At 47.3% G+C, this 26413-nt stretch overlaps 1 protein-coding gene across 1 annotated transcript; it reads right to left on the bottom strand.

The window, feature by feature from the left end:
* Window positions 1-179: 179 nt before the first annotated feature.
* On the bottom strand, window positions 180-25801 carry gse1b (Gse1 coiled-coil protein b). Its single transcript, XM_072695807.1, has 15 exons — window positions 25792-25801; window positions 24139-24347; window positions 17242-17408; window positions 16727-16924; window positions 15522-15701; window positions 15055-15437; window positions 14468-14798; window positions 10759-11363; window positions 10165-10277; window positions 9717-9981; window positions 8270-8383; window positions 5743-6135; window positions 5057-5371; window positions 4039-4142; window positions 180-3511 (listed from the first exon to the last, which is right to left on the bottom strand). The coding sequence occupies exons 1-15, from the start codon at window positions 25799-25801 to the stop codon at window positions 3374-3376; spliced, it is 3525 nt and encodes a 1174-aa protein (XP_072551908.1). The 3' UTR covers window positions 180-3373.
* Between the last annotated feature and the right edge of the window lie 612 nt (window positions 25802-26413).

Raw genomic sequence — 26413 nt, 5'->3', positions numbered from 1 at the left:
TGTTTAAGTTTGTACGTTCACTTAGAAGAGCTACACAACCTGTAATTTGCACAGGGCTTTCAAACTTTGGTGTCAGATTTGTTTGATCCGTGGCTGAACAAAATGAACCATAAAGGTTGATCAGACTGCTTGAAACACTAGGACACATCATTTTTGAAATATTTTATTTTTTTTGTCTGAAATTACAGCAATATATTCATAAATACCTAATTACTACATTCAACAAAGAATATATTACATTACATTGAATTCAAACAAGTACATTTTCTTAGAAACATGATTTCACAGCATCTAGACGTCCTCCATTGAATTCGGGGGCTATTGCGTGTGCGTGCGTGAGTTGGGCAAGGGAGAGAGGGCGTTTCCCTGCTCCTGGACAGGCAGTGGTAGTGCTCGCTGAAGCAGACACACACACACACACACACACTCGCACACAATCAATGCTCTTTAGGGCCAGCCTTGGGTCTGTAAACATGGAACCACCTCCGTAACCTGCCCATCCTGCGGGCCTCTGAGCGCGCTAATGACACAAAACCTGGGATGGGTGAGGGGTCCAAGCATAAAGCACAGCCTCTTATCAAGTAGAACAGCATGGCCTCGCACTCTGTAGAGACCGACGGCCCGGCCTGGTTTGGAGGAATGCAAAAGCAGCAAACGGCCATGCGTACTATTTCCGGGCGCTTGCTAAGTCAGCCTGTGGATATAAAGAGACGGCTGCCGTTTTGGTCTAATGCTGACAGGACGAATGCTCCAGATGGCAATCTCTTAACGTGGTGAGACTGACTGGCGTATATAGACCTGCTGAGAGCAGCGATGAGAGGACAGGTCGAACAGGTCATGAAACTGAGGGGGGAATCGTAACTCGAGAGTTCTCAGAGAATCAAGCGAATTAACAGAGGCGAGGCCTATACTGACTCCAGACACCGCCGAATAGTCTGATGGGATGAGATTAGCAGGGTTTCAGTGGAGACAAACGTCTGTTAATCTTGGCAAAGATGTTCTCTCCAGAAGCTCTGATCATTTCAGGTTCTAGATCCGCACATTTTCTTACTATCAAACTTTTGGCATGACTTCTCCGTGCTCATGGTTGGGTGGGTACCTTTGGCACTCACTGATGAAAGGAGAGATCGCTCAGATACAGAATGCTCATACGCTACCATTCAAAAGTTTGGAGAAATTGGTCAAATCGATGGCTACTACAGACACATCATATGTTTTATTCAGCATTTTACAGTTACTGCTCTGAGCTGATGCTCTTATCCAGAGTGTCGTACATTTGAATCACAACTTTTAGAGACAAGTAGGAGAATGTATGAATGAGTTGGGAGTCCTGCCCAAAGTCAGGCTGGGGAATCCAACCCTAGCCTGCCATGGTGAAGCTGCTATTTCTTTGAATGGGGAAAAACCAAAATACTGGAAACTGAAGGTCAGAATTTTTTAATCACTGATTAAATCTGAAGAAACCTCATGAATAATTCAGGCGTTTGGCTCAATAATGCAGAATTATTTTTTTTTTACATTTTCAGCTGGCTTCTGCCAGAGTGGGGCTTTCCCCACTAGTATGTAGACCCTTCTTGAGTACCAGAAAGCTGTTTGGCTCTTTTTGTTGAAGGGTGGGACTTCATCCGTAAACAGACACCATGTTGCGCTTTACAAGAACTCCCATTCTTATTAAAAGCAGTGACCGGTTTCCTCATTTACAGTGCCTCTGGTGTTACCCACTAAAATATATATATATATAAAATATAATATTACTCCACCTATCTGTGTTGATCGGTTTTCTGCCCAGACATTCGCTCACCATTTCTCAAATCATCTCTGACGCTCAAAAACCTTTTTTTCATTCTTCTCTTTTTTTGACATGACATGAATCGGGCAGTTGTTTGTTTATATTGTATCAGACTTTCCTAATTAATGGACCAATAGAAATGCTCCAGAATGACCTGGAATACAATCTTTTTACATTGACTTTCATCATTTCATTTTTTCCCTCTTCCTCAGTTATTAGGAGTTATTGAACTCATCTTCAGCTCCGTTCCAATCCATCGCAGTAGCATCATAATAGAACCATGTCTCTGTAGAAACTGGTAGAAAATGAGCAAAAACCAGGTTCCTCACTGGAATGGTAGCATATGTGCTTTAGCAGCTTCTCCGACTTGTCTGTTAGATGTTCGAGATGTTCACTGTTTGGGCTCGGGAAGAGTTATGAATATGAAAAAGCTCAGTTCTGAGAGACCAGACTGAGAGTGGTGTTCTTCTAGAGAGTAGAGAGGGTCTAGCACTACCTCTGGGGTTCTGATTGATGATACTGTAGCATACACGCACACACACACACACACACACACACACACACACACACACACACTCTCTCAAACATTCACACAGGAGGAGGGCATAGAGCTCGTCCTTCCTTCGTTATCCTGACCAGCAGCAATACAAACACTAAAAGCAAGGCTTCAGCTTAACGCCCTAATTTAAAAGCACGAGCATGTTTAAAAAAACAAAACCAAAAAAAAATGGCAGGCTTTTTTTGTCAAAGAACAATTACTGTATTTAAGTAATAAAAACATACAAAATTCTTTTTTCGTTTTGTTTGGATATTTACAATACAAGGCTGAAGCACCTCTTTAAAAACTTTATTCTCAATCCTCTATCTTGAATAAAACATTTTTCCATTATTATTTTTTTTTCACAAAATGTGCATTTTTTATTATTAAGTTCTTCCCTAATTCGAAAGGAGTTCCTTGTTAGAACACAGTACCTCCAGGTAGTTCTTCTGCTTTTCCTTTGTCTTTTTAAGTGCATTTCCAGTTGAAAGCTCCTTGGATCTCCAGGTGAGATGGTGAGGGATTCGGAGGCTGAAACATGCTGATAAACTGATGATAAATAGGTTTGGGACTTGGTGTGTGTTTATTTTTAGGTCACTTTCATTAGGACCATTCAGTTTGCTCCGAGCGTCTGGGCCGTGTCTGAAGCTTGCTTTGACTCTGTGTAGCTATGGTGGGCTTTGGACTACTGCTCTGTACCTCTGTTGTCTCTCTCTGTCTGTGTGTGTGTGTCTGTGTGTGTGTGTGTGTGTGTGTGTGGTTTTCAGACAGAGGACTGTCCAGATGTTTACTGATGGTCCAAGCTGGGGGTGGATGTTGGTGGGTGGCACCAGTCCGCCGCTCATGGCACGTTTTGGGGGCTTGGCCTTTTTTAAAATCAGCATCAGTCCTTCTCAGTGTGACCACTGCGCACCATCTCTTAACCTGTCTCCACGGAAGGCGGGCAGCAGGTTCTGCTCTCGCGCTGGAGGACCAAAAGGGGTTGAAGTCTGGGCTTTCGAGGGGAAAGGGAGAGTCAGGGAGGGTTCGTTGACGCAGTGGAGATGTCACCTGGGAGGATAGCCCTTGAAGTGAGCCCTGGACCAGGGAGTTTGTGGTAGGGTCAGGCACTTCCGGAAGTGCTCCAGCTCGGCCTGTAGCTTCTCCCTTTCGGCTGCTAGCTTCTGCTTCTGAGCCATCAGCTCCTGCAGGCACATGGAGAGCAGTTAGGAACAGCTTGTTAGGAAGGAAACAGCCAGCAGGCCAACAGAAATCACATGGACAAAAGTATTGGGACACCTTCTCATTCAGTGTTTCTTCTGAAATCATGGGGATTAAAGAGTTGATCCTGCTTTTGTTGGAGTAACTGTCTCTACTGTCCAGAGCAGAAGACTTTCTACTAGATTTTGGAGGAGGCGCATTGCTGTGAGGATTTGATTGCATTCAACAACATGATAATCACCACAAACATACCAAGGCCTGATTAATAGAAGACCTGAGTAGTCTCATTTGCTGGTTAAGTGAGGAGCATCTAAGCAGCTTGGGTGGCTAGAGCAGAGGATGGATTCGGCAGAGAGAGGCAGACTATCCACAAAGAGGATTTAATGTGGCCGAAGGGGGAAATGGGATTAAGAGACTAAAGCACTCTCAGCGAGGTGGGGCGCGAGAGCAGATCAGCAGAGAAAATAAGTAAGCGCGAGTGTTTAAATGTGTGTAAGAGGTGCACACTTACCCCCATAGAGAGAGAGAGCTGTTCAGCAGTCAGGCTGAGGTTGTAGTGTTGGGCCTCCAGCCTCCTGCACTGAGTGTGCAGCACCTCACGCTCAATACTTTGCTCTAGGATGAAGAGGGAGGGAGATAAAGAGACAGGGAGACAATGAATAAGTGAAATCACCTTAAATCACCAGCTAATATATATAATATCTCAAAATGAGCTGATAGTGATCTAATAATCTGACAACCAAAACTATATTCCTTCATAATGAGAGAATTCCAGCACACAATTAGAAATGGTAGGTACATTAAATCGGCAAAAGTATTGGGACACCTGCTCATTCATCGTTTCTTCTGAAGTCAAGGATATTAAATAAGTTGATCCTGCTTTTGTTGGAGTAACTGTCTCTACTGTCCAGAGAAGAAGACTGTCTACCAGATTTGGAGCAGCACTGCTGTGAGGATTTGATTGCATTCAGCGACAAAAGCGCTAGTGAGGTCAGGACGTTGGATGATGATCATTACTACCCCACCTACTACCGCATCCCACTCAAAAGTACTGGATGGAGCTCCACCACCATCATTCCAGAGAACACAGTTCCTCCACTGCTCCACAGCTCCTCAATGCTGGGGGGCTTTATACCCCTCTATAGCCCACGCCTGGCATTAGGCAGCATGGTGCCATAATGCTGATTTGCTCCAGAGAGTCCTATTCTATTGGCAGTACCTCTTCTCTACAGGGACTAGATAAACAGATTAAGTGTGTATATATATAATTTATTTACTACATAAAAATATATATATATATTTCCCTGGTTAAACTGAAAGTCAAATAGTATTGATAACTAATTCTATCAATGTATTATTAGTTAGTCTGCGTCACAACAGGCTTTCCATACAGCATGTAAATGCATTTGCCAGTCAAAACAGGCCTGACCCACAGATAAGTAACAGCGCCATCTGCTGCTCAACATCTCAACTACAAGCTGCCTTAAAAAATTGGATTTCTCTCAAGTGTCCTCATAAATCCAGCTCACCTTCAGCATATTCCTGATAAGCTTCAAAGATAGCCTCAATCCCCTGCCACCTGGATCCAGGAGTCTCCTCCTCCTCCTCCTCTTCCTCCTCCTCTTCTCCATCCTCCGAGTCCTCCTCAGCAGATAGCTCGGGCCGTGTGGTCAGCGGTGGCCCGTCACGACGGGATACTGGTGGGCAGTGCTGGCCGTTGGGCTGGTGTGCAGCGTGTATGTGAGGGTGTGTGGTACGGCCTGGGCCGCTCTGGAGCTCCGGAATGTTGTAGTGCACCGAGGAGTCCACTGTGTGGTTGGGCTCGGAGATGGCTGAGGTGCCACCTGGTGGAGGGAAGGAGGAATGATGAGTGTTGAGAGAAAAAGAACGGGGGAGAGAGAGAGAGGGTCGGTCTGATCATCTTTGGTAAACATCTAACAATTGCCATGCTGGCCTCTGATTGGTCTAAAGGCTTCTGTTAAATGGTTAGACTCATTCCTTGAAATTTGAAATATGCTTGAAAAGAAGAAACCGACCAGCTTGTATCTCAAATCACCCCTCCCACCCTCCCTCCCTCACTCGAGAAGTAATTCCACATCCACAGGTCTCCAGATGTTTCTCCAGCAGTTTCTTAAAGCTTCTTCCAACTGTGACAACCCGACTGTGAGCTCCCTCACAGAGCTGTACACCGGAGTGTAAAATTGGAGCCGCCTACCTTTGTGCTTCTGCAGGGCTTTCTGAGTAGACTGCAGCACTGACTCGTGGAACTGCTGAGCGAACGCCTCCGCAGTGAAGCTCTCCCATGGCTTGGTCCTGCCGTTCAGACTGCTGGAGCCGTCTTTGGGGTGCAGGGGCGGCCGCATGCTGTTCAGCAGGCTGGAGGGCTTCTTGCCAGGGACTGTATCGCTGCCTCTGCTTTTATCTGGGTGTGAGAGAGGCAGGGGAGGCTCCTTGGCTCTGTGAGAGTCAGGGAGAGGCCTGAGGTGGTCTGGAGTAGCAGAGGAGGGGTCAGCTGGAAGCGAAGGCCCGGCGGCGGGGGCTGGAGGACTGGGGGGTCTGGCACTGACTGGATCACTGGTTTGGCCAGGAGATGTCGACGAGGATGGCTCTGGAATAGCAGACAGAGGAGGTGCACGATTCATTTAATCAGGAGTTTTCATTATTTCCTTAATTAATTCAACATAATCTAATGTGATGTCGATGAGTTGGCTTACTGCCTCGGTTTGAGACCTTTTTTTCCAGTCCAGTTTTGCTTGTATTTTGTAATGGAAATCGTACAGACCAGTGTTATTAAATATAAATATGTTATATATAAGGAATATATGGACTTCATAATGATCTGGGTGAAATGATGGTGAATATTCATGCTTTAAATATTGAGCGCAATATTCATTAATATGCCACTTCAGCAGAACATACATTTAATCACATATAAATTATTTATTATATAATAATTATATATAATTACATATTATTAACCTTTATATTTATATTAATAATATTTAGCTGACATTCCTATCTCCTAGCACTCTTAGCTCCCCAGAGCCCTAGAACTTTTCCGGTCTTGGGAAGGGGGGTGTTGGTACCAACTACACTACACTGAGCTCATCAGGTCTGATCAATACTACGGACGATAGAAAATTACAATCCTGAAATCCAGGGGGTTCATAAATAAAGTCAAATGATTCTTGAGCTTTTTGAGAAATGTCTAAACAGTATTTAGGGAGCATGGAATTCCAGCACTATCTAGTGCCACCACTTTTTTGAGAGTGCTCTTAATGAAGTGTTAGAAGCTCTCATTCAGCTTTCAACATCTGGAGCTGTCACCGGTCCTCCACACACCATCTGCTCAACAACACTGTATGGAGTTGACGGAGTGAGCAGCTCTGAGCTTTGAATCTGAATCAGAGTCTGTGACGGCGTGTGGGTTTGAGTGTGGTAGAACAGACCCGGCACCGTTAATCCTGATGTCTTCATTTCCAGTCCAACACCACAACCAACAATCCCTCATTATGAGCTATTGTGAGCATATCACCATTTATGTCTGTCTAATTTCCCTCCACCACACCAACTCAAAAACAATACCTGGGGACTTCATGCTGGTGTAGCTCCTCCCAGATGGCAGGTGGTGTTAGAACTGTGTCTCAGCGGGACGCTGTGTTGGCAGTGTTTGAGCAATGAAGGCTACAGGTATGTCTAACACATCAACTACACGGCAGCTTGTTGAACCTCAAGCTGTCAACCAGCTACAGTTTAAAGAACAGCTCTGTCCTTCAGAAATCCAAACAGAACTAATTCCACCTCTTTACGGTTCTCAAAGGTAACGACTGCCCACTGGTTCGGCATGACGCTGAAGCTGAGAGAAGACGGTCTAGGATTGATGCTTCCTGAAAACCATCCATTCCCAGTATCTACCACACTCCACACCTTCACACTACGTGTGTGTGTCCCATATGCCAACACTGGGACGTATGATGGGACTGATTCAGCATAGACCATCAGACTCTCTCAAATAGACTCCAGACGATTCACACAGACTCCAACAGACTCTAATAGACTCCAACCGATTCACACAGGCTCCAACCGATTCACACAGGCTCCAACCGATTCACACAGGCTCCAATCGACTCAAATAGACTCCAGCCGATTCACACAGGCTCCAACAGAATTGAAGCTGATTCACACAATCGACTCACACGGACTCTTCTACCTATGTAATTTTTTTTTTCAATTGACGCTCTCACAATTCAAACTTTTTAAACTTCCCATAATACACTGATGCTGTCATTTACATGTACTTGTTAAAATCAGAAGATTCATATTATTTTTATTAACCAATAAAAATTTAACTATTATAATTATTACTGCTACTACGGCTAAGCATTCCAATGATTCAAGTAGTACATAATGCATAAAAATGGACTTAAACGGTAATATACTGTTTATTGGTCATTTATAAGAGGTGGTCAAAAAGGTCCACGCTGCAAATCTTGGTTCTTGGTTTGAGGAAGTTTCATAAGTTTTAACATTCGTTTCCTTTATGTGTTATTTCTGGATTTCTATAAAACTGCTTTGCGATATCAGGCTGTAAAAAAAATTCACAATGAAAACAATGTTCATCGAGCCCCATCTATAAGAAGCAAGGCAGGCACCGGCAGATATAAAGGACCGATCTGATCTACAGGGTAACCGTTTAATTAGGACACCTGCACAGGTGTGAGCTACGCATGTGTAAATCTTACCAGAGTGATGGGCCGAGGGGCTCTTGCACAGTGGGTAGGGGTTGTGTCTGATATTGTCTAGAGTCACACTCTTCTGTTTAATGGCTTGCAATAACTCCACCATTCTTTCATTCTCTGTCAGAGAGAGAGAGCGAGAGAGAGAGCAGAGAGAGGAAGAACCCGTTAGAGCCGGAGCTGGGCAGCACTCAGGCCATGCGGCCGGGAGGTGGGAGTGTGGTGTTGGAGAGGGCTTCAGGAGAAGCTGTAGGCAGCACCACATTTGTGACAACCATCACAATCAAAGCACACAAACAGACACGTACATGCACAGCGCGAGTGCCCCCCTCCTGAGAGTGTGGGAGGCTCCCTGCCATATGCAGGCCCGTTCTGGAAATCTGCTCGGATTAAAGTACAGATGAAGCTGCTTGCTCTGAGCTCCTCAGAAAGGGAAGCATCTCCATATGGGATGTTAAGGGTGGGCGATGCAGCAGAAATCTAACAGCATGAGACTCGGAAGACGTTTGAATGATTTCATGGTACTTCAGTTTAACGTTCCCAACAATGAAGTATTATGAAGATACTATACTCTTGTCACTGCCACACAAAACCATGTCTTCACTCTAATCTGACAGCCAGTTCAACTGTATCAGACTTTCATGATAAATGGACCAATAGAAACGCTTCAATGGACTCAGGAATTTGAAATCAAATCTTTTTCCATTGATTTACATTGAAAGTGATGATTTTCAATTTTCAAAAGAATCTCAAAGACACTTACTGCCATGTCCTGATGCCTCCTCACAAGCATTGGTAACGTGTAATATACACTATATGGACAAAAGTACTGGGACACCTCCACACTATTCCACCTGCAGGAGGTGTTATGACCTCCCATTCTAAACCCATAGGCATTATTATTAATAAGGAGCTGGTCCCCCTTTGCTCTAAGCTCTACCAGCAGCAGCAGGTCTGGAGCTCTGCTGCAGTTACTGAGTCAGTTGGAGGCTTTTCTGCACTCTGCTCTGAGCTCAGCACTCGGCCCTGACCCCGCTCTGTAACTTTACGTGGTCTGACAGACACTCGGTGGACACTGAGCTGCTCTCTGTGAGCTGTTCCTCCTAAACTCTTCCACTGTTCAATAATAACACCACTCACAGCTGATGGAGGAAGATCTAGGAGGGAAGGTCTAAATTTCACCAGCTGACTTCTTGTAGTTGTTGGTGCAGCGGTGTCTCCTATTACATACAGAACCACGCTGGAGTTCAGTGAGCTCTTCAGAACCTACCATTCTACCACTGCAGGGCTAGGGGCTTGATTTTATACACCTGTGACTGAATGGGACTGAATCAGACACCTGATTTCGGTGATTAAGTGGTGTGTCCCAATACTTTAGTCCATATCGTGTATGAAGCATGAAGCACTGCCTATCCCTATGTGACGGGGTTGTGTGTTCGTGTGCAGGTAGTACCTCTCCTCTGCTGGGTGGTGAGATGGTTGAGGCTGAACATGGTGAGGAAGCGTTTCTTGTCCTCCAGCTCCGGGCTGTTGTCCATCTCCTCAGGTGTGAAGCGGGTGCTGAGGAGGGCTGGCGGCGTGGGGCGCTTGTTGGCCACGGCTGGAGGGGAGGGGCTTCGCTCCCTCAGCATCCTCCTCCTCTTCCTCCTCTTCTGCTCCAACAGTTCATCCCGCCGAGACACAGTGGTCAGACCAAACATCCTTAGAAACTCCAACTTCTGCAGATTGTGTGTGTGTGTGTGTGTGTGTGTGGGGAGAGAGAGAGAGAGAGAGAATAAGCATTTTTTCGACCTCTGTTGACATCGCTCTCAGGGCTACTAATTATCGACAGTTCAGTTATTGCGGTCGGAGTGTGTGAAGTGTTTTGGAGTGGGTTTGGAGTGTGTGCTGCAGTGCATTACCTCTGTAGAGTCGTCCAGTTTGAGCGCCGGCTGCTCGGCTACTCTCCTCAGATGAGCTCTCACCTCCTCTTCATCACTCTCATCATACGACTCGTCCAGCTCGTAGTAATAACCTGCACACAAAAGCACACCTGAGCACATGCCAGCGTAATCCACTTCTCATCTCATCACTGGGTGGAGGACATCATTCTGAGGTCAGACATTACATCCCTAAATGTTTGGATACACAATATATTGGACAAAAGTATTGGGACACCTGCTCAATCATAGTTTCTTCTGAAATTCCTCTAGGAGAAGCATTGCTGTGAGGATTTGATAGCACTTAGCAACAAATGAGTTGAGTGAGAGTGAGTTAAGGATGTTGGATGATCACCTCATCATCCCCAACTATATCCAACAACTCATCCCAAACAGAAGTACTGGATGGAGCTCCACCATCACTACCATCATACCAGAGAACACAGCTCTTCCACTGCTCCACAGCTCCTCAATGGTGGGGAGCTTTATACCCCTCTAGATGGGGTGTCCACAAACATTTGGACATATAGTGTATCTGCAACCACTTATGATTAACAATTCTTCTCAGTGACCAACCTTTCTCCCTGGCCTCTCTCCTCCTCCTCTCCTCCAGGTCCAGTTTGCTGACAGGCCGCCTGTGCTGCTGCAGGAACTCATCATACACCAGCATGGACTCAGGGCTCGGGCGTGGTGGCATCTGGAGGCCCTTATGAGTCCCGCTGCTTTTCAAGCTGCTGCTGAGGTCTCCATATTGGCTGCTCAGGCTCAGGGTCGCCCTCTGCTGGTTCAGGAAGGTCTGAGTGGACTTCTCCAGCTCGGCCAGGAAGGTGCTGGGCTCCGAAAAGCCCGTGGGCCGGATGGGTGGGAACTTATCCAGCAGGTCCTTCCTACGAGGCCCGTCGTCAGGCTTCTCTGAGCCATAGTGGCGTTCGGGTTTGATTTGGGGTGGAGGGTGCCGGCTGATGTCGTAGTGGCCCAGGCCTGGAAGGTCATGCAGAGGGCGTCGCGAATCAGAGGAGGTCTCGATGAGTGCGGCGGGGTTCCAAAGGGTGGTGGGAGGAGGAGGGACGTGGTCTCTGTGCTGGGGTTTAGGAGAGATGAGAGGGGGTGGAGCTCCGAGATGGGGGTGGATGTCGCGCTCTCGGTCTCTGCTAGTGGGATCATGATGGTTTGGAAGAGGCCTGCATTGGGAAAAGATAGAAGAAAGAAAGAGGTCATGCACAATGTGGACAAAAGTATTGGGACACCTGCTTGTTTATTATTGTTTATTCTGAAATCAAGGGTTTAAAAAAAATGGAGTAACTTTCTACTAGATTTTGGAGGACTTGAATTGGCTCCTCAATACTGGGAGGCTTTACACCCCTCTATATCCCACGCCTGGCATTATTAGGCAACATGGTGCCAATAGGTTCATGATGTTGATCTGCTTCAGAGAGTCCTATTGTATTGGCAGTACTTCTTCTCTACAGGGACTAGACAAGCTGTGTGTGTGTGTACTTGCATATCTTTGTCAGCAATGTGTGCAACGTAAAGTAGCAGAATGCATTCATTAGTAAGGAGTAGGGAGTGTCCACAAACTTTTGGACATATAGTGTATACTGACTGGGTGGATTGAGGAATAAGTGCTTTTAAGTGTCTATTTATTAAATCAACTCCAAAAATATGGAAATTAGCTTTTCCACGATATGCGCCTGTTCAGACAGAAGCTGGCTCTCCACTTTCTTCTCTCAGACACACACACACACACACACACACACACACACACACATACTGGGTAAGCCTGAGAAAAGGGAGGCTAATCATGGGGCAGTTGGGGCTTTGTGGATAGAGAGGGGATTTGCTGGGCTCAGACCACACAGTGCTGTGATTCTCAGCTCCAGCTGTAGGCCTTTGAAGTGTGTGCTCATCTCCCACTGCAGGGACGGCTATTAGAGCAGGACATGCTCTTCTTCTGACAGGAGACAGACGTCTCCTCCGCACACTCACAAACCTCAAGATCTATCAAAAGATATTAGAAATAGATCAGAAATGGCTTATTCTGTTATCTCTAATTCTCTTTTTCTCTCTCTCTCTCTCTCATTCCATGTCGTGTATGTGTGTGTGTATGTGTGTGTGCACACACTCACACACACAAAAAAAAACTGGCTCATTAAATCTCTCTCTAGCCCTCAAATAAGCTAATCTGATCTGAGCGTACTCCCCTCTGGCCCAGCTGGCTATCAGACATCTGCAGGCCCACAGGCAGGAACGACTGGAGCACTGTAATTATCAGTCTGGATCACACACACATGCACACACACACACACACACACACACACACCTCCAAAGCCTTCATTAGAGCTGACCTCTCTAATGCAACAAAAGCCCAGGCCGTGCGGCTCCTGTTACGCAGGCAGGAAAGGTCGGCACTGAACAATGTGCGCAGACTTAGCCGTGAATTAAAGCTTAAGGGGTGGCTGACCTTCTCTCTTCTGGACCGCGAGTGAGGTCCAGGCCTCACCAGGTGACCAGGTGAGACATAAAAGATGGTGTGTGTTCCAAAAAGTCATGCGACAGATGTCCCACCTCTCCCGGTAAACGTGGCGGTCTCCCACATACTGAAAGCGGCTCCCTGACACCCCCCGTGTTATATACGCCACACCAGACACAGAGAGCATCCTGATTGGTTCACGGTGCACAGAGACCAATCAACTTTCTCTGTGGATGGGGTTAAGACTCTACTGTCCAGGGAGGAAGGCTTTCTTCTAGATTTTGGAGGAGCATTGCTAGCGAGGTCAGGATGTTGGATGGAGATCACCACCCCACCCCACCTCATCATCCCCAACTCCCCAGCTCATCCTAGAAGTACTGGATGGAGCTCCATCACCATCATTCCAGAGAACACAGCTCTTCCTCCACTGCTCCACAGCTCCTCAATGCTGGGGGGCTTTATACCCCTCTAGCCCACGCCTGGCATTATTAGGCAGCATGGAGCCAATAGGGTCATGATGTTGATCTGCTCCAGAGAGTCCTATTCTATTGGCAGTACTTCTTCTCTACAGGGACCAGACAAGCTGTTTCAGCAATGGGTGCAAGTAGCTGAATGCATTCACTAGAAAGGGTGTCCACAAACATTTGGACATATAGTGCAGGTATGTATGTATATATGGGGGGATGCTTCCTCAGGGTGGGATGTCTGCTGTGATTTAGCACTTAGCAAAATAAGCTCTGAAGAAGTCCACTGGGACCACGGAACTGTTCATCTCCCAAACTGTCAGCTCAGTCGCTTCGCACCCGCGCTGAAATCAAACAGAGACCATCTTCATCTCGCTCTCCCTCTCATCCTACCTGCACACACTTCAAAAAAGCCACCCAGCAGTGCTGACATCAGACGAAGAGTAAAGAGGTCTGTCTGAGAGAGAGAGAGAGAGAGGCGTGCGACAGACTTCCAGCTAAAAACTGCACTCTGCAGAGTCCCTCCAGTCACACCCCGGCAGCTGATTTACAGCACAGAGGGAACATCACACACAGAGGAAAGTATGTCGCTGACTAAAGGGAAACGGGGTAGTGCTTCCACGCCCACAGACATCAGGGAACGTCTCAGGAGAATAAAGGCAGCTCTGCAGGCGTTTGTAGGGAGCGTGTGCGGTTAGGGGTGGGTGATATGACGGTGTGAAATCGGTTATTTTTGTAGTTTTACGACTAATGATTCAGTAACTGCTGTAAATGATTCAGTAACTGTTGTAAATGATTTAGTAGTTGCTGTAAATGATTCAGTAACTTCGCCAAATGAATTACTAGCTGCAATAAATGATTCAGTAGCTGCTGTTCACTAACTGCAGTAAATGATTCAGTAGCTACTGTAAATGATTCAGTAACTGTTGTAAATGATTCAGTAACTGCTGTAAATGATTCAGTAGTTGCTGTAAATGATTCAGTAACTTCGCTAAATTAATTATTAGCTGCAATAAATGATTCAGTAGCTGCTCTTCACTAACTGCTATAAATGATTACGTAGCTTCTGTAAATGATTCAGTAGCTACTGTAAATGATTCAGTAGCTGCTGTAAATGATTCAGTTGCTGCTGTAAATGATTCAGTTGCTGCTGTAAATAATTCAGTAGCTGCTGTAAATGAATCACTAGCTGCTATAAATTATTCAGTAGCTGCTGTTCATTAACTGCGGTATATGATTCACTAACTGCTTTAAATGATTTGGTATCTGCTGTGAATGATTCAATAACTGCTATAAATGATTCAGTAACTGTATCACCATTTCGACAGCTGCCAGAATAAGCGCCCCGTACCTGTGTCCCTCCGTCCGTAACTCTGCCTCGGCCGGCCTCCCGATTTCTAGATGCTGCTCTAGAACTTGCTGCCGGAATTCGGACACCTGGTACTGTCTGTCCTCTTTCTCTTGCCGTAGCTTCCTCTGCCGGGCCTGCCACCGCTCCTCTTCGTTAGCACGCTGCAGCGCCATGGCCGGCGTCAGAGGACCAGGGCCCGCACCTCCGGGGCTGAGATACATGCCGTGAGCGGAGACCAGGGTGGGCACAGGATGGTGGGCGGAGCTTAGTGAAGCGTGGAGGCCTGGCTGGATTGGCTTTGGAGCAGCAAGGGCGGGCTCTTTGGTTTTATCTGGAGAAGGTAAAAGCCAAAATGAGCTTAAAGGGGTCGATGGTGCCTGAGAACAGGTGTGAGCTGTATGTGAAGACTGCAGGTGGGACAGATTTCTAACATGGGTCAAAGGGTCATCTCATGGAGCCTGATTGGACTGTCTTTGCTCAACCTCGCTTGTCCTAGATTATAGGTGGTCAGAGTCTGGGCCTTCTGATTTAATCATGGGCTCGTTAATTCTGGGTCTGGACCTGGATCAGTGTAGGGCATGCCTTACCGGCTCTGTTGGGGGTGAGTCTCTCTCCAGCCTTCGCTCTCTCCTCAGTCTGGCTCCTCAGCACGTGCAGCCCCGCCAGGTAGTGACCCTCTATGGCCTTGGACACCTGGAGCTCCTTCTCGCGAGCTGCTCGCTCTTTCTGCCTCTCCAGCTCTCTCTCCCTCTCCCTCTCCCTCTCTCTCTCCTTCTCCCTTTCCCTTTCCCGTTCCCTCTCTCTCTCCCTCTCCCTCTCTCGCTCTAGCTCTTTTTCTCTCTCTCTTTCTCGCTCCCTCTCCCTCTCGCGCTCTTTCTCTCTCTCTGCTTCCCGCTCTCGTTCTTTTTCTCGCTCCCGTTCTCGCTCTCGCTCCCTCTCTCTCTGACGGAGCTCGTCCTCCATCTGGAGCCTGTGAAGACGAACGGAAAAGGCCTGTTAACACGTATGCGGATTGTGTGCATGTGTGTGTGTGTGTGCGTGTGTGTGTGCGTACCTCTCAGACAGGCGTTCGGATTGCAGACTGGACAGCGAGGCATGGCTAAGGTCGCCAGGGTAACGGACTCCTGGGATGTGCATATGCACAGCAGAGGGATGCAGTGGGGGCAGTGCACCCCCTGCAGGTAAGGGGTAAAACGGAGACCTCAGAGCTGACAGACAGAAGGGGTCATCCATCCTGGAAGAGAGAGAGTCAGAGAGAGAGAGGCTCTGCTGTGATTCTGCTGTTAACATTCATTAAGCCGTGCTCTCGGTTTCCATATGGACACATTACTGTCTGTCTGTGCCTTAATGAAAGTTGACACTGCCTGGGTACTGACCTCAATCAGTGTGTGGGGCGTTAGGATATCAATATGAATAACTGTGATCAATAGCTACACAGATATTCTGTGTTCAATACTGTGATTCAGAAATTGCAACAAATGATTCAGTAACTGCAGTAAATGATTCAGTAACTGCAGTAAATGATTCAGTAAATGCAGTAAATGATTCAGAAACTGCAGTAAATGATTCAGAAACTGCAGTAAATGATTCAATAACTGCAACAAATGATTCAATAACTGCAACAAATGATTCACTAACTGCAACAAATGATTCAATAACTGCAACAAAAGATTCAGAAACTACAGCAAATGATTCAGTAACTACAATAAATGATTCAGAAACTGCAGTAAATGATTCAGAAACTGCAACAAATGATTCAGAAACTGCAGTAAATGATTCAGAAACTGCAACAAATGATTCAGAAAGTGTTATAAAAGATTCAGTAACTGAGGTAAATGATTTAGTAACTATTAAAATGATTCAGTAACTGCAGTAAATGATTCAGAAACTGCAATAAATGATTCATAAACTGCCATCAATGATTCATTAGCAGCAATTAATGATTCAGTAGCTGCAATTAATGATTCAGAAACTGCAGTAAATGATTTAGTAACTGTTATTAATGATTTAGTAACTTTTCTAAATGCAGTTTACTGCTATAAATGACTCAGTAACTTCAAGTTCATCCTATGCCTGCCCTAAACCAAGCCCATGCCAACAAGATGTTCAATATAAAACAGACTAGCTTAAGTGGTTTCTGATACTGTTCGACACGCTGTTCTTAAAAAACAAAAATAAAACAATAGCCTAAATATTTTTGCAAATTTTGCTCTCAGTCAGTTTGGTTCCTTCTTGTAGGAAAGTAATGCGGGCACCTACCTGTAGGGGGAGAAGGAAGGGTGGGGCAGGTATCCAGGATGGTAGTAGGCTGCAGCGGCTGCAGCAGTTGCAGGGTCCAGGCCTAGTGGAAGGGAGGGCATGCGCAGCTCATCGGCTGTGGCATAGGGCCGGAAACCTCGCAGGTACTCCTCTGGCACACCAGCAGGGGGCACTGCATGAGCCATCTGCCTGGGAAGACTGGTACACATGCAGAGAAAGACGGAGGAGGAGAGCGTACAATCATCTGCTAGGATCATCCATATTTTTCTCTATGATAAGTTTTATTATTAAACTAGACATAATAACCGTCTGCTCCAGTGGTTCCCACCCCTGGTCCCGGAGAACCCCCCCCTGCCCTGCAGGGTTTAGTGTTTAACCCACTTGATCCAGTAAACCTTCTACTTAACGAATCCTCCTGAGCTGAAGGTGGAGCGTCACAGCAGAGGGTTCTCCAGGACCTGTTCCAGGTTCTGTTCCAGACAAATGGGTCACCAGGTTGAGAGGGTCCTACTCACTTTAGGGGCTGAAAGCGCGAGTCCTGCATCATGGATCCTGGGGGCAGCCCAAATGCGTATGGAGTTCCTATCAGGTGCGGAGGAACTGAGGTCCCTCCTTTCTCCTGAGACGGAACTCCCTCGGGCCCCAACCGGTCCCTGCTGACCCCGCGAGGGCCTGAATCCGACTGTGGGGGGAGGGAGGAAGAGAAAGAGAGAGTTCGTTACTGTTGTGGAGATACTGGGAATGACACGGCTGTCTGATTAGATTGGGCTCACAGCATTTAGGAGTTTGCTGACCAGCAACCAGCTCTGCTCTCCAGGAATGTTTCCTCGCTGAACACGGGAAGGAGAAGTGAAAGGGAGGACTGGAATTCGAAGTGGCCCGGAATAACGTATGGAAGTAATGGTGTCCAAATGTTTGTGGACACCGCTTTCTAATAAATGCATTCGGCTGCTTTAAGTTGTACCCATTACCCTGACCTCCCTAATGCTCTTGTGGCTGAATGCAATCAAATCCTCCAGCCTTCTTCTCTGGACAATAGAGACAGTCACTCCAACAAAAGCAGGATCAACTTTTAATTTGAATCCCCTTGATTTCAGAAGAAACAATGAGAACAGTGAATAAGTGTCCCAATACTTTTGTCCATATAGTCTAGAATTTTTAGTGAAGTTTAAAAGAGGGCTGGAATTCGAAGTGGCCGGAATATCGCATGGATCGCATGGTCAGCGTTGGGGTGCGATCCCGAGCCAGAGGAGATGTGGAGCTGCAGTGAAGGAGGAGATAAAGAGGCAGTGAAGAGAGACAGATGAAGTGAGAGCTGATGGAGCAAAGAGCTGCTGTCTCAACACTCCGGGGAGACTGCTGACAGGTGGAGAGGGAGAGAGTCAGGCCCACACCACTCAGGGGAGGGGGTCAGTGCCCCTCGATTAGAGCACTGTGCCCTTTCAGCTTTCCTGCAAGGCAGCATGAGCTCATGTGTTTTCGGTTGACATTCGGAAGGCTCCGTTTTTACTGGACCTGGTGGAGGCCACAGTCCTGAGCCTTGCTCACAGCAATGTTCCTCTAAAGTCTAGTAGAAAGTCTTCTTCTCTGGACAGCAGAGACAGTTACTCCAACAAAAGCAGGATTAACTCATTTAATCCCCTTGATTTCAGAAGAAACAGTGAATGAGCAGGTGTCCCAATACTTTTGTCCATCTCTTTTACGGATATAACTGCATATATACAACTGCATATATACAACTGCTGTATGGGTCATAATGGTCAGGACGTGGCATCTATAGCTTACTGTGAGTGCTCGTAGATGACCAGCTATTCAACCCAACGCTTTGAGCGCCCCCTCATGGACAAGCTGAGAGCTCAGGATTTTACACTAATATGACTCTATGGGTTCTGCAGTGTTACACATCAGCAGTTCTGGAGAGAGGTTCTCTTCCTGCAGCTCCACCACCAAACCTCCATAGTGCAGTAGCAGCAGCAGCGCTCCGGCCCGGAGTGGGAATGACGGAGACGCCGTTCTCCCCCTGTTCCAGTCAGCAGAGGGGGCTGGCGAGTGTCGCTCAGCTGGCCATGCTGGAGAGAAGCCCATTTAGAGCACCATTACCTCCGCGCTCCTGTCCCAGCCAATGACCCGTCCCCACTCAACACTGCTCACATGTAATATTAAATGCCTCCACTGCTTGTACTTCCTTTCCTCCACCGCCCCCCCCCCCCCCCCCCCTCCACCACCCCCACCTGCCCTCCTCCTCCACCCCCTCCTCTCTTTTTCTACGTGTTTAACGCGCTTCACTTAGCAGCGAGGCGGCCCACATGTGCCCCCTGACCTCCTTCCGCCTCTTCTGAGCGCCCCTCTCCACTAATGGCTTTGTAAGCGCTGGCGGGGAGCAGAGGGAGGGGGGGTGGAGAGAAGGGGGGGGGAGGGGGGGCGCTTCTCCATGTGTGCAGCCGTCCAGAAAAGTGCTTCAGATATGTCAAAAGAAGTCAAAATCACAGGACAACCTGAGCCACGTCTCCAAACAACAGCACCCACACACACACACACACACACACACACTCCCCCGACCCCCACCAACGTCTACAGCCATCGACCGCAGGGATCAGGCGGGCTGAAGCGGCACACACCCGGCTATTAGTCGTGCTGCTTTCCCTTTATTTGTGGTGCGGCTCCTGACATTTAGCCGCCGCACCCCGGGCTCCGAGCTCCACGAAAGCCATAAAGCAGCATTAGAGGAGCTCGGGCTCGGTGCTGCAGCGGCCCGCCGCAGCCTCGGATCATCAGTCTGTGTGTTCTCGCTCTCCTCCGCTGGAAATTGACAGGCCGTCCGTTTCTATTTTTAAACGACATCTGCTCAAAAGACAGTCAGGGGAAAAAAGAAGAAGAAGATCTGGTGTGTGTGTGTGTGTGTGTGTGTGTGTGTGTGTGTGTGTGTGCGTGCCGACTCCTGATTCAATCACTCCCCACCATGAAGCGTTAGCAGCGAGTAAAGTCTTGATTGCTTTTTAATTTGCCTCATTAAGATGGCTGTGCGCGACTCTCTGCCGCGAGGCGACTGTCTGCCGTGAGCTGGTTCAGAAGATTGTGGAGGCCCTGGGACTGCTGCACCTCAGCATCCTCCACCTACATCTGACTCCACCTTCAGAACACACTCCACACAGCACTTAGAAGGTCTGGAATAATGACCCTGTCACCCTCAAAGTGACATTAAATCAAGAAAATAGACACACATTTGGACAAAAGTATTGGGACACCTGCTCGTTCAGTGTTCCTTCTGAAATCAAGGGGGTTAAAAGAGATGATCCTGCTTTTGTTGAGTAACTGTCTCTACTGTCCAGAGAAGAAGACTTTCTGCTAGATTTTGGAGGAACATTGCTGTGAGGATTTGATTGCATTCAGAGCATTACTGAGGTCAGGATCATCATCCCATCTAAAAGTACTGGATAGAGCTCCACCACCATCATACCAGAGAACACAGTTGTTCCACTGCTCCACAGCTCAATGCCCCTCTAGCCCTTCGATTCTACACTTTCACCCCTTTCCGACCAATGTAGAACAACGTGGATTGGGTTCCGTTCCTCCAAGCTGGAACCAAAGAGTATACTAGAGGTTTTATTGTTGATGCATCCTTGGTTCTGTCGATACTTCTGCAAATGCAGACTGGGCTCGCTGAATAGCACCATGGATCTAGGAATCCTAACAGGACCAATTTAAGACCCAGAGGTCAATTTATTAGGTCAACATGAGAGAAGCTCTATGCAGACCTCCGGTCTCTTAAACAGATCCAGCCTGTGCAAAGATGTTGACCTTTGTGCCCTCTGCTGGCCACTTAGCTATACTGCACTGCATTAAGGAACCTCTTCACAGCTTGCTTTGTGTGTGTGTGTGTGTGTGTGTGTCTCAGAAGGCTGGCAGGTGTGTGGTGGGCCAGCCCACATTAAAAATGAAAGAGCAGTGTGCTGTGTAGGAGCCTGGGGCCTGCCTGCTGCCTGGCCCTGCTCTGCCTTTGTGTCTTTTGTCTGCCGGTGACTGGCGCAAAACAAGAGACGACTCCTCCGAAGAGGCACGACCCCCACTGTACGAGGGTGCTCGCTTACCCTCCCACAGGAGCCATGCACTCCAACAACACGCCAACCAGCACGGACGGATATGTGCTGATGGAGGAGGCTCTGCTCTCAGGCACTTACTATATTATATACTATTATCACTGCATTGCACATTTCATATACACTACATGTCCAAATGTTTGTGGACACCCCTTCTAATGAATGCATTCAACTATTTTAAGCTGACACAGATGTGCAAATGCAAACACAGCTTGTCTAGTCCCTGTAGAGAAGAAGTACTGCCAATAGAATAGGACTCTCTGGAGCAGATCAACATCATGACCCTATTGGCTCCATGCTGCCTAATAATGCCAGGCGTGGGCTAGAGGGGTATAAAGCCCCCCAGCATTGAGGAGCTGTGGAGTAGTGGAAGAACTGTGTTCTCTGGAATGATGGTGGTGAAGCTCCATCCAGTACCTTCTGATCAAATCCTCACAGCAGTGCTCCTCCTCCAAAATCTAGTAGTAAGCCTTCTTCCCTGCACAGCAGAGAAAAAAACGAGCAGGTGTCCCAATACTTTTGTCCATTTAAAGAACCATAAAAAGAAATGCTTTCATCCCTATACATTACCTATAATTAATTATTTGGAGGCTTGAGAAGTAGCTCTTTTATAGTTAGAGTGTGTGTGTGTGTGTGTGTGTGTGTGTTCCTCATTCTGTGCAAAAAACATCCAAAAGGGTTCAGGAACTCTCACCTTTTCCTGACCTGAGGATTCACAGAAAAATAAAGCCCCCCTCACTTAAAAAAAGAAAGCATCTGCATACACACACACACACACACTTGCATGCAGTGTGAAGGCCTGGTCCTTTGCCCTCTCCGTGGGGAGGGGGTGGGAAACCTCCGTGCATCAGAATGGTATTCATTTGCGTCACTCAGATGGAGCGATAAATTCAAATTGCCAATTAAAAAGCAATTACAAGCCGCAGCAGCAAAAAGACGCCCTCTCATTAAAAGCAAAACAACGCCACGGTCTTTCGCATCTTCTCGCCCACCCACACACACACACACACACATGTGCCGCACTGCACACCTGGGGCTGCTATAACCTCACACACACACACACACGCATGCACAGAGACGCTCCAGCCATTCACAGTAAATTAGGCGCCGGACAGGCTCTGGCCACTGACGGGACGGGGCGACCGGCCCTGCATTTCAATGCAAGTAAATGGCGGGGCCTCCCTGCGTGCTTATGCAAGCAAGCGCAGCCCCGGGTCAGGGTCCAGGAGAGGCAGGCCAGGCGGCCGAGCCCCAGCTCAAGCACTAATTGAATTGACAGCTTAGGAGGGGGCGAGGACACTCGCCGGGGGGAGGGGGGTCCAACTCAAACGATAGCGTGACCCCTTCACTCAGCACTGATTAAGAGTGAAGAGCAGACAGAGCGCTCTTTGTTCAGTATGTGAGGGGTGTGTATGTGTGTATGTGTGTGTGTGTGTGTGTGTGTGTATGCGTGTTGAGGTTTAGCTGAATGGAGCTTGGCTGGGCCTGATACACCCACGCTGCCCTAAGCTCGCCCCACTGCCCTCTCAGACTGGCTGACCCCACCCCTGGTCGCTTGGCCCCCCAAGACCTCCAAGATTTAGAGCACATACATGAGTCTGGGATGACCCCTCTCTTCCAAACCGACACCTTCTGCAAGGGAATGGTCATCACCATGGGCTGACCTCTGTGTGTGTGTGTGTGTGTGTGTGTGTGTGTGTGTGTGTGTGTGTGCGCAAATTAAGGCAGAGCCATAAAGACAAACATTTTCTCCATAATGTCTCCACGTCCCCAGGGGTGGGCTATAGAGGGGTATAAAGCCCCCCAGCATTGAGGAGCATGGAATGATGGTGGTGGAGCTCCATCCAGTACTTCAGGAAGGGATGAGTTGGGGAGTTGGGGGTGATGCTTAATGCAATCAAATCCTCACAACAATGCTCCCCCAAATATTCACCCCCTGACAGTAGAAACAGTTACTCCAACAAAAGCAGGATCAACTCTTGATTTCAGAAGAAGCAGTGAACGAGCAGGTGTCCCAATACTTTTGTCTATAGTGTTCAATCCATATCAGTTTAAATGAAGGTTGACTGATTGATTAATTGATTGATTGATTGATTTTCATTGGCTGTACAGTGATTCAGTTCATATATATATATACATTAACATTTTACAATTTCATGATCACAGACAGCACCACGATAATGATTAATAAACGAGACACTGTCCAGCTCTGGGGGAAATGCAGTCTTTTCACATCAGAGCTGTGCAGGCGTTGGGACGATGGCTCTGACTTCCTCGTCCACTCCCTGCCTGAGGGGTCCCGCTGCTCTCTGACCTCTTCTGGAACACTGGGCTAATGGAGTCGGTCACGAGGGGGCAAAGGCCAAAAACGAGACGGGAAGGACAATGGCCATGGCTGTCAGTAGCAGCGAGCCGGTCTACCGGGTAACGAGCTGTGGCTGTGTGGCGGAGGCCACCATTAGCCAGTGGGTGCAGATAAGAAGGATTAGAGGATTGCCATAATCCTTTAGCCCTTATCAAAGCGAGCGAGCGAGAGAGAGAGAGAGAGAGAGAGATGGAAGGAGGCAGGGGAAGGGACGCACTTGACTGCTGGGGTCTGGACAGTGGTAGAGGGGGTGAAAACAAGCAGAAGGGGGGAGAGGGCACAGATGTTGGCTGCCGTTAAAGCGGTCAGCTCTGTGGCCTGCTGGCGTTGTTTAACGGGGGGATGGGGGGATGAGTAGGGGTGGTGCCACCGGCTGCGACACATCTACATATGCCACATACACTACATGTCCAAATGTTTGTGGACATCCCTTCAAATGAATGCATTCAGCTACTTTAAGCTGCACTTATTGCTGACACAGATGTGCAAATGCACACACACAGCTTGTCTAGTCCCAGTAGAGAAGAAGTACTGCCAATAGAATAGGACTCTCTGGAGCACATAAATAAACATGAACTTACAGCTGCCTAATGCCAGACATGGGCTAGAGGGGTATAAAGCCCCCCAGAATTGAGCTGTGGAGTAGTGGAAGAACTGTGTTTTGTTTGGGATGATGAGGTGGGGTGGTGGTGATCATCCAACATCCTGACACTATTGTCTCTGAATGCAATCAATCTAATCCTCACAGCAAAGCTCCTCCGAAATCTATCAGAAAGCCTTCTTCCCTGGACAGTAGAGACAGTTACTCCAAAAAATGAGGATCGACTCTTTAATTCCCTTGACTTCAGAAGAAATACTGAACGAACAGGCGTCCCAATACTTTAGTCCAAAAATATGCTCCAATACTGCCCATCCAAAAAACTTGAGGACGCGTGTGAGCGAGATCTTACCTCTCGAACAGGCCGACTCTCGCTCCTCCACAGCCCGTTGACTGTTTTGGTGGGGGCGATGGTGACCACAGGTGGGGTGCTGGGCACACTGTGGCCTCCAGGTGGCACTATCACTGGACCCAGAGGGCCCCGCTTGGGTGTGCTGACTGGAGAACTGTGGTTAGTGGCTGGAGATGAGACTGGAGATGATTCACTGCTGATAGAGGAACCTGCTGAGAAAGGGGAACAAAAGGGGGGGGGGGTTAGTAACTAGTTTATTTTTTATTCTCATTTTAAAGCTTCAGTCAGATGAAGCTGATATCCATCAGGAGGCTCCTCCTTGTGCTCAAGTCTCAGATGACTGCAGCAAGCTGTCAAACACAGGAAACCACATTTCTCAAACCGATACTGCCATATGCACACCCACACAATGACCAAGAGTGCAGCAGTGTCATCACATGCAAACTCACAGAGCTTACCAAAGCAGCAGAGCCCAATAACACTGAGGTGCTCCATCACCTAGTAGTCTTCCCGACTAGCCTGACTCAGAGCGAAACCGATTCTTTGCGGTCTGACTCGGTTCTGGGTTTCACCACACCAACCCAAGCAGTAAATAACACTTTCCGAGGAGCGGAAATGTACAAAGGCTTCGGATCATTGCTCAGAAATACCTGGTCAAATCATGTTCTCACTACAGGAGAACAAAACAAAACACCCAGTTTAACCAACTTTAAAACGGACTTTGGAGGTTCTTTCGTTTTTAACTGTGGAGGAACCTTGAGTTTCCTCCACAGTTTCAAACTGAAGAACCTCCAAAAGTTCTCCAAGTTCTCCAAAAGATGTTAGAATAAACAGAAAGTGGTTCTCCGTCATTGTGTTCATCATTAGAACATCTCCAAAGTTCTCCTCATGGAGTCTAGTATTATTTAGAGTTCTCCTCAGATCAACACCTGGTTTGATGGTAAATCAGGGCTTAATGATGGTAAATCAGGTGAGCTGCTGCTGCTGCTGCTGCTGCTGCTGATGGAGTTGAACACATCCTCCACGCTGTGCTGGCTGGACTGGGGGGCGTCCAGGAGAACCCTGGAGGAACAGAGCTCTGTTCTTCAGACTAGCTCACCGACAAGATCTCACTACTTTCTTTCTTCAGAATGAGAAGCTCTTGTTTCTCCTTTTTACTGGATTTATGTTCAGCTGCATCTGATCTGTTCTGAGGAGATCTGGAGCTTCTACAGTAAAACTGGGTTCGGGTTAAACCACACATAAACAAACAGAGCTGGGGATTCAGTATCAGCAGATGACTCAGTCCAGGCAGGCAAATGAGTGCTGGGGGAGGGAGGGCGGCTGTGGCATGACCGCAGGCAACACAGGACTTGACAGAGAACAGCAGTGGTTAAATAGGCCGCACACACACACACACACACACACACACACACACACACACACACACACACACACACGCAGGGCACAGATGGACGGCCCTGGGCAGCCATTAGATACTGACAGCGATGGTGGAGAAGCAGCAGCGGCAGCAGCACTGCTCATCCACTCTCGCTGTCTCCATCTCGCCATCATCTTCCACGGCCTCTTATTACCGACTGACTGTCAAACCCACTCCCCCCAAAGACCAGACCCCCGACAAAACACACAGTACAGAGCCTGTGGGATCTGTACCCTGCTTCATCGCCGCCCTTTGTCTTCCTCAACATCACTGCAGCATCTGCTCGAGACATACTCTCCCTCTCTCACTCTCTCTCTGTCATACACACACATTCAAACTGGGTCACAAGATCCACCATGCTGCTCAGAGCTCTTCTCGTCTAGCGCAGAAGTGGTGGATATACAGATGGGAGGCGCTTGGAACCCCTTTAGAGTCATAATAATAATAAAAATAAAATAATAATTTAAAAAGCAATTATATATAATAAAATATAATTTAGATTAACCCCTATATTAAACCACATAACATATAACTGAACCAAAAAATAATGGTTGCTTATTGAGTGTTTATTCAACCTTCTGACCAATTATTTATAAATTGATAGAATATAAATTAATATAAACAAATAAATTATATTATTAAGACTGTACATATTTATCTGGTGCATGTGGTGCACAGAGGAAACCACAGAAGAGCAGAATTTTATTTATTTTTTATTTATAATTTTAATTATTTTGTTGTTTATGTAATTAATTGTTTAGTATATTTAACATATTATATATTATATTATTATAATAAGTAATTATTTAATTATCATGCTGTTGGTGCAGAGGTCTCAAAAACTCAAATATGATA

Source organism: Salminus brasiliensis, chromosome 13 (genome assembly GCF_030463535.1).
Source record: "Salminus brasiliensis chromosome 13, fSalBra1.hap2, whole genome shotgun sequence".
Classification (NCBI taxonomy): Eukaryota; Metazoa; Chordata; class Actinopteri; order Characiformes; family Bryconidae; genus Salminus; species Salminus brasiliensis.
Note: the sequence above shows the minus strand (reverse complement) of the source record. Positions and strands in the feature narration are given on the sequence as shown.